The 13,796-nt window shown below is 44.6% G+C and overlaps 1 protein-coding gene across 2 annotated transcripts in view; it reads left to right on the top strand.

The window, feature by feature from the left end:
• The first annotated feature begins 3,558 nt into the window (after window positions 1–3,558).
• The window catches only part of TRA2B (transformer 2 beta homolog), a 28,252-nt gene continuing 18,014 nt past the window's right edge, over window positions 3,559–13,796 (top strand). For both annotated transcript variants that reach the window (XM_075937338.2, XM_075937339.2), the window contains exon 1: window positions 3,559–3,716. In XM_075937338.2, the coding sequence (XP_075793453.1) occupies window positions 3,681–3,716 (36 nt within the window). In that variant the 5' untranslated portion in view covers window positions 3,559–3,680. The remainder of the gene's footprint in view (window positions 3,717–13,796) is intronic.

Genomic DNA, 13,796 nt, shown 5'->3' with positions numbered 1-13,796 from the left:
TGACCCTTCCTAAATCGGTTATAACCATTGAGTCTAATTTTACAGCTGTGCAACTACATCCAATTTGGGTTCCTAAAAATGCAATTCTAGTTTCTCCTGTTTGGAACCCAGGCTGCTGTATTACCATATAGGCAATACAATAATTTATTCTCTTCATGACCTTTGGTTCTTTGATTAATTTAATTCTCAACATCTCAATTTTGTGCTGCGTGCTCATATCTTCTCTCTTTTTACCTACTCCTTTTATATTAGTTTAACCCCCTCCTGACTAACCGAATAGCAAAAGGTGAGATGCAGAACTTTTCTGCCAGCATTGCTAGTATGTTTCGAGGAGGCATTCTATGCCAATAGAAAATGCCTTTTGCTGCTTTAAGTTGCATCTATATCAAGGAGCTCTGAAGGTACAGCGTTGTCAGCTAGGGAGTGTGTTATTTCACACCCCTGACCAAAATAGCTATACTGACAAAACTTTATAGTGTAAATCAGGCCTCAGTAAACACTATTTTGATCTCTGACAAAATTAAGGCTGATTTTCCCTTTCCTGACTGATTAAAGCAGGTATTCGCTGTATGTAACACGAGAATATGACTAGTAAAAGCAATACTTTTCTGGTGACGGCATTTAAAATGCCAGTTATTTTAAAGAGCATCCTTTGTGAAATTGTCAGGTACACTAAGAATTTGCACCAATACATCAGTCCATGCTATATGCTCCATTAAGCTCTTGCTACTGGCACCCAGGTTGAAACTGAGTCATTGTTTTTTCTTGGGTAGTGAGATAATCTTGGGGAAGAGGCAGATTAGACTGACACCTCAGTCCATGTGAGAGGGTAGAAGGGATTAAATTACCATACCAACAAGAACTTGTTTCTTGTCCTCTGATCTCCAGCCATGCACAATTTTGAAATGTGAAAAAATGTCCAGGATTTTTCTTTTGTTTTTTGCAGATCAGAAAAAGTCACCCCACAGAGCCATTTAGGCTCGTCGGTGCCCAAGGCAAGCAGGCCTACAACCTCCCCATCATTATTTTGCCTCTCTGGCTTTGGGCCCTGGGTAGCTGCCCCACCCATCCTGCCTGGGTTACACCCTGCATCTTTGCATCCACAGCTGCCGGATCACACCCTGGCCTGGCCCATCAGGTAAACAGAGCTGCCAAACCCCTCTCAGCCAGGCCGCCTGCCCCATGGCAGGGCCTCAGAGCCCAGCCAGGAGGGGTCACAGGGCCAGGTCCCAGCTCCCCACCCTGGAGAGAGAGAAAAGGCGGGGGGGAGGGCATGTGCTGTGTCAGCCTGACAGGGACACATGGCACTGCCCCCCAGCAGGCCCACCCATATATCCTGGCCAGGATCTCCCATATACCCCTCCCACTACAGGCACCTCCCAACTACCCCTCCCAGTGCCCCCAAAATGCCCCTCTCTGGGCACACCCAGCAGCCCCTCCGCATTGCCCCTGGGGAACTGGACACATGGGAACCCTAAGGGCTGGACTCCCCCTTAGTCCCGGGGAACAAAGAACAGGACTATGTAGCACTTTAAAGATTAACAAGATAACCTCCCTGATAACACCATCCTTGCTACCATGGATGTAGAAGCTCTATACACCAACATCCCACATGAAGATGGATTACAAGCGATTAGAAACACTATCCCAGAGGACACCACTGCCAACCTGATAGCAGACCTATGTAACTTTGTTCTCACCCACAATTATTTCCAATTTGAGGACAGCTTATACCTCCAGATCAGTGGCACAGCCATGAGTACCCGCATGGCCCCACAGTACGCTAACATCTTTATGGCTGACTTAGAACAACGTTTCCTCAGATCCTGTCCCCTTTTATCCCTTCTCTACTTACGCTACATCGATGACATCTTTATGATCTGGACGCATGGCCAAGAAACACTGGAGACATTCCACAGAGATTTTAACAACCTACACCCCACCATCAATCTCAGCCTGGACCATTCTACATGAGAGATCCATTTCCTGGATACCACAGTACAAATCACCAATGGTAAATTAGACACCACTCTCTACAGAAAGCCCACTGACTCATACAGTTACCTTTATGCCTCCAGCTCCCATCCAGAACACACCATACGATCCATCATCTATAGCCAAGCCCTTCGATACAATTGCATCTGCTCTAATCCCATTGACAGAGACCAGAAACTTCAGGATCTCTCTACCAAGCATTTATAAACTTCAATTACCCACCTGGAGAAATAAAAAAACAAATGGAAAGAGCCAGACGAATACCCAGAAGCCGTCTACTTCAAGACAGATCCAAGAAAACCAACAATAGAACACCACTTGTTATCACCTATAGCTCCCAACTTAAACCCGTCCAACACATTATCAATAAACTACAACCTATACTAGAACAGGATACTACACTTCGAGAGGCTCTGGGAGACAGACCCATAGTCTCCTACAGAAAACCACCTAACCTCAGGATGATTCTTACCAACAACCACAGGACATACCACACTAATACCAACCCTGGAACTTTTCCTTGCATCAAACCCCGTTGCCAGCTTTGTCCACATATTTACTCTGCTGACACTATTATTGGACCTCACCAATTCAATTATAAGATCAAGAACACATATTCCTGCTCATCCAGAAATATAATTTATGTCATCATGTGCCGACAGTGTCCGCCTGCTATGTACATTGGACAAACGTCTCAGTCGCTTCACCAAAGAATCAATGCCCACAAAACGGATATCAGACAGTATCATAAAGAAAAAACAGTGATAGAAATGTAGCTGTGTTAGTCTGGGGTAGCTGAAGCAAAATGCAGGACAATGTAGCACTTTAAAGACTAACAAGATGGTTTATTAGATGATGAGCTTTCGTGGGCCAGACCCACTTCCTCAGATCAAATAGTGGAAGAAAATAGTCACAACCATATATACCAAAGGATACAATTTAAAAAATGAACACCTATGAAAAGGAAAAACAGTTTCTTGCCATTTCAGCCAGAAAGGGCATTGTCTCAACGACTTGATTACCTGCATCCTGCTTCAAAGGCATTTTAACGCCAGACTTCAAAGAGAAACCTCTGAACTGTCAGTCATGCTTAAATTTGACACTTTACGCTGGGGTCTGAACAAAGATGCTAATTACCTTACCCATTACAAAGATAGCTTCCCCAGTGATCACCTCTAACATCATCAGCTCACAGACATTTACCTCCCCCCATCCCTCCTCTGTTCTGAAATTTGATTTGTCCTTTTTATATGTGTTCACTTTTTTTGATTGTACCCTTTGGTATATATGGCCGTGCCAATTTTCTTCCACTATTTGATCTGCGGAAGTGGGTCTGGCCCACGAAAGCTCATCCCCTACTAACCCCTCTTTACAGCGCTGCATGGGCCTGGCTTTTGTTCCAGCTACACCAGGCTCCCAGGGCTACATCTCTAGTATCAGTCCCGGGGGAAGGGGACAGGTGGGGGCGGGGCCAGACTCCCCCTTGAGGCGGGGGCGGGCGGGGAGGGGCTAGGCTCATCCAATCACCGAGGGAGTTCCAGCCCACCGGATGCGTCGCTCGCGGCCGGCTCCCACAGGGGCGGGGCTGGCCAAGGGCGCGCGTCACTTCCGTTCCTGGCAGCGGGCACAGGCGCCGGACGGCAGTGGCGGTTGGCGCGACGGTTGCTGGCGGGCTGCGCGGGACAATGAGCGACAGCGGGGAGCAGAACTACGGCGAGCGGGTAATACACGGAGCCTGCGTGCGCAGCCGGCCGGGCCCGCACAGCGGCAGCGCGGCCCGGCCGGGGCGGGCCCGGCCTGCGCCCACCGGGGCAGGCGCGGGCCTGGGCTCGCGGGCGGGGCCGGCGCGGGGGCCGGCGGAGCCTCCGCGAGCAGCGCGCGGGGGGCCGGGGCGATCGAGCTGGCGGGGGTTGGCGCGGGAAAATGGCGCCGGGCCGCTAATGGGGGGAGGCGGGGGCGCTCTAGCCGCTCGGCTGCCTGCTCCATGGTGAGTCCTCCCGGCGCCATCTTGGGCTGGGGACCCGCCAAAGGGACAAAATGGCCGGGCGCGCGTGTGCTGCCGCTCCCGGGAAGCGCGGCCACGAGCCGGCCCGCCCCGCCTCCCGCACTTGGGCTGGCCCGGCCCGGCCCTGAGGGGGGGGCGGCCGCCCCGCAGGCCCCTGGGGCTGGGCTTGCGGCTTCCGCCTCCCCGCGGCTGTCCCCGTGCTCCGCGGAGCCAGCCCCAGCCTGGTGCCTGAGCTCGCGGGCAGAGGGGCGGCGTGTGGGGAGGGCCGGGCGCGGACACCGAGTCGAGGAGCTGCCGGGACGCTCGGCGCTGGCTGCAGCGACACGTGTTAACGGGAGCGCGGACTCCGACTCGGGGCGGAGCTTTCACGGTGTCTGTCCGGCCCCAGCCGCGAGCATTGCTCTCCTTGACCCCCCAATGCGAGCTCTGCAGGGTCCCGGGTGCCTAGGGTGGCTGTGTCTTCGCTTGTGGCCTGTCTCCTCGAAGCTGGGAGCGCGCGGTGCTTCAGACACCAATCCTGTAGACTTGTGCATGGTGCAGCTATAGCCGATTGATCAGTGGTTGGGCAAGAGGAAAACCTCTGCGGGGACCACAACAGTGTCCAGTCGTTCTTCCTGGTCCTGCTGCAAAACTTGATACTTGTGTCCTTTGATAATAGTGTTCATGATTACTTTGCGCAAGTAATCCACCTCTGAATGTTTAATTAATTACCAAAAATTGTAATTGCCTGGGTGAGTTAAATCTTCATACTTTTAACTTTGATTCTTAATTACTTGTAATTTGTCTAAAAAAAAATCTTAAATTTGTCCCTTGAAACAGCTACAATTTTAGTCCTCACACACACAGACTTTGGCCTCTTGAGCCATGTTTCACAGTAACTTTAAAAGTGTGTCTGGACAGTACTATCTGACCTGAAATTGCAATCTGACCTGAAGTTGGGTTCTGCGCACTGTGATTATTGGGGCATTATTATCCTTCATGTTCACGAGGGATGCACAATTAGTTGTGAAAGCCTAGTTGTAGTATTGCAGTTATCGCACTGTGATTATTGGGGCAGTATTATCCTTCATGTTCACGAGGGATGCACAATTAGCTGTGAAAGCCTAGTTGTTGTACTGCAGTTACGATACAGTACAAAGCATCTTCAGAAACAAGCAGTATTTACTGCAAAAATGTTCTTACGCAAACAAATGGAAAGTAATCAGAAATGGAGAGATGAATTATTTAGATAGCTGCCAAAAAAAAAAGACTCATCAATGCAATCCACATAGATAAACTAGTAATTCAAACCATGCAGAATTTGAATGCCTGAGACTGATGTAGCTGTTTATATTTCTACATATTGGTTGGTCATAGGGATCATAGGGATGTTAAAATGTTTAGCTGGTTAAATGCTAGTGATAAACTAGTTAATAGTTTAACTAGGGCCTGCCAGAGCTGCTCCGGCCCACTGGCCGGCCACTGCTGGAGTTCACCTGCAAGGGCCAGTTTACCAGTAAGCCTTATGTTCCTGGTTAACTGTTTAATAGCATAGTTGGTAACCTGTTACGGAGATTTTGTGTTTCCTTTTATTTTACAGCAAAATTAAGCTTTCAATGGAAATCAATATGTAAGATGTTAGTATGAAATCATAAATTGTCTCTATACTCATCTTTTCAGTAGCACGTATAGAATTTCATAGTTTGTGCAGATTTACCAGTATTGGACAGTAGTACTGGACTTTTAAGAGTATAGCTACAGATTATTGCAGGTAAGAGCATTAAGGAAGTTGTGGCAAACTTCCAACCGATCCCTGGGCTTGACTTGTGTTTGGACCCTCCAGCCCTGCATGCACCTGCTTCTGTGTGAACACAGTTGCAGTATAGACCCAAAGGGGTTACCTTTGACTAGGGATGTAAGTGACTAGTCAAGTCACTACTCAGCTAGTTGCTCCCGTCTTCCTTGCTGCCTCTATTAAAGGCAACCAGTGGAGGAGCAGAAGCCAGTGCTGGGAGGAGCTAACCCCTCTGCAGGTCTGCAGTTTCCCCCCTTATCGACTAATCAAGCAGTCAATGGAAATCTGACTACTCAATTAGTTGATTAAGCATAATTTAACATCCTTACCTTTGACCCCAGGCCCAAAGAAAGATTTACATTGCAGTGTAGATATAGCCTAAATCAGGGGTGGGGAGCCTCAGGCCCAGGGGCCGGATGTGGCCCCCAGCTTGCCTGGATCCAGCCCCTGAGGCTCAGCCTTGGGGAACCCATGCAAGTGCTCCAGCCTCCCACTAGGCTCTAGTGTGCAGGAGGAATGTGGGGAGTTTCTTTCTTCTTAGTCGGGGTCTTCTCACTTTGCCCCCCCCCCCCCCCCCGACTCATTTTTTATGGGTCAGTGGCCCACATCCCAAAAAAAGTTCCCCACCCCTGGCCTAAATGATCAACAATTGAGGGCTTGGTTCCCTTTTAAGTGGCATGGTACTTGGAAGATGCTAGACATTATCAGATGTTTTTCTGAAAGACATTTTAGGTTAGTGTTTTTCCAGTCTTTTCATGTCTACATCTTGTACTTAGACCAGCATGTTTCTGAAAGAAAAAAACATACTTACCATTTATATACCATGTAATATATTTCCTCGTTATGATGGACTGCCACGGTCTGGTATCTGTATGTGAGTGTACAGGCAGAAACCCTACTTTGCTGGGAAAATACTAGCAGGGTTTGTGTACGGTTTGCTAACATACTGACTTTTTACCTCTGGAAACTGTATTAAAACTTTGTGAAAACACTTGGTGTGAAGTGAACCTAAAATCATGAAAGTTATAGAAAATGTATGACATTTAAACTGTCACCCTGGTCTTGGGGGTTTTCAGACTGCCTATACATGTAAGCAACACCCTGTCATAAACATGAACAAGACCAGTGTGGCCAAAATATGGCCCGCAGCCAGATCTGGCCCACCAAGCCCTCAGATCCAGATTGTGGGCACAGCAGAGCTTCAGTCGGACTCCCTGTCTGCCCTGCATACTGCTCAGAGCAGCTCCCAATGGCTGGTTTCTGGCCAATGAGAACTGCCTATTTGCAGGACAGGCAGCATGTCACGTACCCCTCTCCTTGGACTTGCAGCATATATGGCCCCCACCTGGGTGAGGAACCTGCTGGGCAGGGCTGCTGGCTGGCAGCTGCCCAGATAAGCACCTCCCAGTCAGACCCGATCTCGCATCACAGTCCCTCCGCCCCCCCCCCCAACCCTCTGCACTCTTGCTGCTTCTCCTAGACCCTGCACCCCCTTCTTCAGGTCAGAACCCCCTCCCAGATCTTGCACTCCAATCCCCTGTCCTCGATCACAACCCAAATCTCTGCACTCCTGCCACCTACAACACTCTCCCAGGCCCCTCTTGCCCCCGCAGTCTTACCCCAAGCTGTACCAAACCTCCATCTCAGACCCTGCACCACCTCCATTAATATCATGGAAGAGTGTTGCCCGTGACCACTTACCAAATTATTTGAGTAACACCTCATCAAAAACTATTGCCCATCCCTGAATAAGACCTAAAATCAGATTCCCCCACTAATATGTAATGATATTACCCCTGAATGGGTAACTTGGGATTTTTTTAATGGAGATCATAGCCAACTTGTTACAACAAATGGTCTGTTTTAATCTAGATTGTAACATATTTGCTCTTTTAGACTAATGGGTTACATGAGGCAAGGTGGCAAGTAAGTATCTTTTATAGGACTATTCTGTTGGTGAGAAGGATGTTAAAATGTGGTTAGTTGACTAGTCATTAGAATTTCCATAGACTAGTCAATAGGCACTTCTGCATTCCTCCTGCTGGGGCTCTTGTACATTTCAAAGGAGGAATGTGGGATTCCTTGGAAGTCCTGCTGACTTTGGGCTGCACATGAGTGCCTGCTTTGAAATGCACAAGAGTCCCCAGCAGGGGCTCTTGTGCGTTTCAAAGCTATGGAGGTCCAAGTCAGTGGGGGGCAGCGGCTGCCCCTTTGAAACTGCCCCCTCCACAGGATTCAAAGAGGTAGGAGGGGAGGCTGGGGTCAGCCGGGGAGTCCCCAGCTGACCCCAGGTTCCCTGGCATTTCCCCAGGACTCTCAGCTGTGGAGTCTCCAGCTGACCCTGGGTTCCAGGGAAGTGCTGCATGGAATCTGGGGTCAGTTGGGAATCCCCAGCTGGCCTTTTTAAAGGGGCAGCCCACCACACAGCTGATCCCAGGATCAGCTGTGCAGCTGCCACCTTGAGGTTTCAAGGTGGTGGCACCACGCATTGCCACTTTGAAGTACCCCTCCTTCCCCCCTTGCTGTCTCTGTTTCATGGGGGGGGGATTGACTAGTCAACAAGTCGACTAGTCTTTAACATCCTTAGTTGGTGAGAGGCAAGATTTTGGGCTTACACCAAGCTCTTCAGATAAGAAGCAGCTCTGTGAAAGGTTGAAAGCTTCTCTTTGCCCCCAACAGAAAATGGGCCAATAAAAGATATTACCTCACTTACATTGTCTGTAATATCTTGAGACTGACTTACAACAAAAATTGGCTTTTGTGACATTTTTCCTAGTAGTTATGAATGCTTTTTTGCAGAGTTAAACAAAAGTGGCTTTCGACTGTTTCAAGCTGGAAATTGGGGATCCCCACTTTATTCATAGTGCAAAACTGTTGGTCTAGCAAGCCAGTTAAGATGTGATTTATTTTGGTGCAAATAGCATTTGCTTATCTCCCAGTACTATCAGGCTTCTGAAGTGTATTCACTGACAGACTGCCCAAGGTGAAGTGAGATTCTGTAAATTTTGCAGAATCTAGGATTTGGAATAAATTGGGAGCGTTTTTCACAATTCACCCAGATAACAGTTCACATTCTTATTTGAAGTCATTTTACCAGATGTTGTTTCATTGATGTTCTGGTCACTCCTGAATTACGCTGTGCAGGCCTGGTAATCTTTTTGGAAGCGGGTGTTACCTTGGGATGTTTGTACTTATATTTGGGAATGTTTGGGACCTGCAAATACTGATCCTGTTCCTTTTGACTGACCACAGAAGAGCTGAGGGTGTTCAACCTTTGATTGGAATTCGCTAGCCTTGTCTTTGCATGGAAAAAGGTGTTTGGGTGTTTTACCAACTTTTAAAAAGAAAAATCATTATAATTGTGCTGAGTACTCTCTGCCCTTCATTTGAGTCAATTGCCATTAGAGCCCTGCAAATCTGAATATCCACAGCTCATTTTTTGTAGGTACGGATATCAATTTTGGATCCAAACAGGGTTCTAATCATAATTGTTAATGGGATGCAAACACAAAAGGCATAGAGTTTTTGTTCTTTTGTTGTCCCTTTTTAAGTGTGGGTTTTCTGTGTTTTTTTTTCATGTGGATGTCAAAAATGTGGCATTAATACTACAGGAACTACAGCCTGAACTACTTGACTCACATGCATTCTCAAAATCCAATATAGCTTGAAGGGGGTGAGGGTGGGAATGTGACTTCATATAGTAGCAGGTTCAAGGAATGGGTAGGGGAGTTATTTTAGGATTTTAAGACCCCCGCTGTAATTCTGAAATTCAGATTTAGAAAACTTTTTAGGTGTAAAACATTGGAAAAAATTTCCAATTGGGAATTTTTTAACAGATCCAGACTATTGCTTAGAGTGGGAAGGAGGACGAGGTGGGAGAAATCAACTTTTCTATCGCCACTCTTCCCCTATCCACAGTACAACCTGGAACTTGTCCTGCCTTTTCTGCTCCTGTGTATAGCAGGCTGTCAGAAGAAATCTTCATACGGGGGGGACGCAAAAGCAATACAACTAGGAAGTGAGGAAAACTCAGGCTGGGAAGAGCAAAACTAAGCTAACTAAAGCTCAAAAATGTAAAGAATCAACTGAGAGAAATTTGCACCAAGATTGAGGAAATATATTAGGGGAAAATCAAATTCTCTGCTCCCTGGTTTTTGGTATTTGAGGCAGTGTACTCGACTGCAAAGGGAATACTGAGCAGCCAGTCTTGGGAAGTGTTGATAAGCTCTTCTGGAGTTGTATCCCGCTTTCCTCAATCTTCTAAGGCTTTTTGCAGTAATATGTGCCCTTTAGAGTTGAAGAAGAAATAAGTTCTTCAAAGACTGACAAAGCAACCTGGGGAGATTCTGCAGAAAGGTAGACTAAATCTAGGGGTTGGGCAAAGAAATACAGAATCATGACGTGGGCTAATAGAATTAAAGGAGAGAGAAAATAAAATCTAAAAACTGCATGAGAGAGAAGCCAATTGCTTAATTTAAGGTGTTGATATTGAGCAATTATCTTTTTTCTCTTTTTAGGTTTCCTCCTGCAATTATTTTTTTTAAAGAGAATACCACTTAGTTGTGTTTACCTCTGTATTTGTATGAACCACTGTGTTGCCAACCTTTATAATTATCTGGCACTGTTAAAGGGTTTAACTTGTTGCACTTCAGGTGATGTTACTCTTGGTGATATAGGTAAAGTGACCCAACCTTTTAAGATATGAGTTTCTTGGATAAAATGTAATATTTGAAATTATTCAGTTAAAATCAATGTTGGGTGTTTGTAGCATAGTATTGCTCTTTGTCTGCAAGTTCTGAGACCTGTGAAGAACAAGAAGTTTGTTTAAAAGTGAGTGCTTAGTTTATGGAGAACATAGCAAAGTCCATAGAAGTTGTATTGTAGAAGACAATGTTTTGTGTTAAGCAGTGGCTTTTGGACAGAAATGTTACTAGAGGGAAGCAATGGGAATTTTCAGTGCTCCATATGTTTCTACGCCCAGGCCTAAAAAGTATATTTGGAAAATCCTGAGTAAGTTGAACTAGTTTTAGGAAGCTTGATCTCCAAAATGTTTTCAGTTTTATCACTATTGTGCATGAAGTACTTTTTAGAAGGAAGTTGTGTTCATATATACATACAGTAAATGAAAGTAGATTTGAAATGACAAAACTAAGTTCTGGAAAAAAAATTAACATTTTGATTAGCTGAATTGGTTTATCAAAACTTAACATGACGAATTCTGGGATGGATTAAGTTTTTTTCTTTAAATATGGATGTGACTCCAGATTAAATGTTCACAACTAATTTTAATAATTAGAAAAATTCTATTAGTTCTCATTGCATGAACCTCTACAATACTACTCATGGTAGATACTTCTTAATGTCTGCTTTTATTTCTTCATGGCTGGGTAGTATATTTGATTACATTTTCCCAAATATAAGAGAATATAGAGGTATTAGTGAGTTAAGGATAGGTCTACACAGCAGGCCAAAAGTCGAATTAAGCTACACAACTTCAGTTGCATAGCTGAAATCAAAATAGCATACCTTGGCTTTTGGCGCTATTTACACAGCAGGAAGTCGAAGGAAGACTTGTAGTGTAGACACATACTCTGGTTTTTTGGAATAATGTCAGTTATTCCGAAATAACAGTACTGTGTAGACATACCCTAATTGAATAGCCAAGGAACTGCATTCATTCTTAGCAGTTACTAGACTATTCTCTAGTCCCTGGGGATGGGGCCAGCAGTCAGTGTGCTCCGACTCCACTCCAAAGGAGCCCTCTGCCACCCCATGTTGCTGCCTCTATCAGAGGCAGCAGCAGTGGGGTGGTATGGGAAGCCAGTTTAAAAACCAGGTCCCCATACAGACCAGCTGCCTGATGCCCTGTGCTGCTACCTCTGAAACAGGCAGCAATGTGGGGTGACAACAGCCCCAGTCCGTGGTGGTGGGGGTTGTCTGAGCTACCCATGAAAAGAGAATGTTGCCCTGGAGGTGTGTGGCTGCCATGAAGCGGCCTCTGTCTGCAGTGAACCTGGGCCCACCACAGGCAGAGGCTGTTTCATGTTAGCCTCTCCTTGTCTCTTCTTCTCCCCCCCCTCCCCCAATCACTGCTGTCTTAGATAGGGGAAGGGGTTAGGTAACACCGCAGTGTCCCTGCTAGGGGGAAATCAGCTTTTAAGCTGGCTTCCCCCCTTTGCTACCTCTCATACAGAAAACAGAAGCAGTGAAGGGAGGAATGCATGTTGTCTAAGATTAACCGATAAGCCTGCTCAGCAACTCGTTTACATCCCTAGAGGAATGTATGACTTCTAGCATAACTGCTCTTGCTGTAGGTTTGAAGTAAATTCTCATTTAGCACTTCATAATACTACTTAAAACATTTACAGTAGGCAAGATAAACACATTAGTGACAGCAAAGCAATAGAGATGTAGCAGTGTTAGCCTAGTCTGGCTGAAACAAAAAACAGGACTATGTAGCACTTTAAAGACTAACAAGGTGGTTTATTAAGTGATGAGTTTTCATGGGCCAGACCCACTTCCTCAGATCAAATTGGAAGTGGGTCTGGCCCATAAAAGCTCATCACCTAATAAACCATCTTGTTAGTCCTGTTTTTTGTTACAGCAAAGCAAGTTTTTCTCTAGGTTGTATGGAAGTGGTTTCAGCTAAAATTAAAACTAATTTAATTCAGCTAATCACTAACTATCCAGGACCAAAACATCTTTTCATAGGAATTTGTAAACTCTAGGAATATGAAGTTAAAAAGAAAAAAAAATCCTTAGAATTGACAAGTAGAGTAATATGTGGCCCCAAAATGTTATAATTAATGGGCTGCTGATAGATTCAAAGATTATTTTAAATAAAACAGCAGAGTGTTTTTTCTAAACTGGAAATCAATAGGAAAGTTTTAAAAACAAAAAATTCCCCAATACCTTTTTCAAAACAAATACTGTTTTCCAGTGTTTGTAACCCAAGTGTTGCAGTCTTGTAATTGTGTATGAAACTTGAAAATGGCACTGGCTAGAAATTTAAAAACCATAAAATGTAAGTAACTAGGCTATGTTAATTATCCATACTGAGAAAAATGTAAGTAATAAACAATGGTATAAATAATACATTATATTTTGAGCCAGAATTAATATTGATACGCACAATTGCATCTTCAGTTTAGTGTGCAGAATTACCATGGTTGCATGTGAAATACAAAACTTACAGATGCAGTTAGTTTGCAGGCAAATTAAATATGCCCATACTTAACTTTTTTAAAATCAGGCCATCACAATTATGTGTATTAGTGACATAAAGGAACATTATCATGTTGAGTAACTTAATATCTGAATTTTTAAATTAAAAAAGATTATCAGTTTGTTCTGTTTAACTAGATGTGTGTGCATTGGTGACCTTTTGACACTTAAGCATTTTCTTAAGATCTACATATGTGGCTGAAGAAGCATGAAATATGTCAAAATCACCAGTAAATCTTCATCAGTTGCACACTTCATTTTAAATTAGGCATAAATAGAGAATGCAGTTAGCCAATACAAAGATTGATTTGACATCCATGTAAAAAGTAATAGAAAACTTGGTAGATCCAATTCGTGTCCAAAAACATAGTCCAAAAACATAGCCTTTTTTTCTAGTTTCAGTTTTGGCACTAGATTTTATCCTGGAGTTTTAAAATATTCTTCATCCTGTTCTTTTTCTATTAAGGTTAATGTTGAAGAAGGAAAATGCGGAAGTCGTCATTTGACAAGTTTTATAAATGAGAATTATTTGAAGCTCAGGAATAAGTGAAGCTGAAATTTGAAAAAAAAGAAAGTGAATGAATGCATGCTAATTATCAGACCAGAAGTCCCACTTATAGAATATTGAGCAATTTGTGTGAAGTGGGGAAGATGAAAGAAGTCAGAATTTGAAACGGAAGAATGAAGAAAAGGAATAAAAATGAAGTTAAGATAAGAAGTAATCTGGAATCTGAAAGCACTACGCTAAGTAATTACTAGTCTGTTTATGTGTCCCTGTATATTTTGCTAAACATGCAT

The sequence above is a fragment of the Pelodiscus sinensis genome, chromosome 10 (assembly GCF_052426305.1).
Source record: "Pelodiscus sinensis isolate ZL-2025 chromosome 10, ASM5242630v1, whole genome shotgun sequence".
Lineage (NCBI taxonomy): Eukaryota > Metazoa > Chordata > Testudines > Trionychidae > Pelodiscus > Pelodiscus sinensis.
Note: the sequence above shows the minus strand (reverse complement) of the source record. Positions and strands in the feature narration are given on the sequence as shown.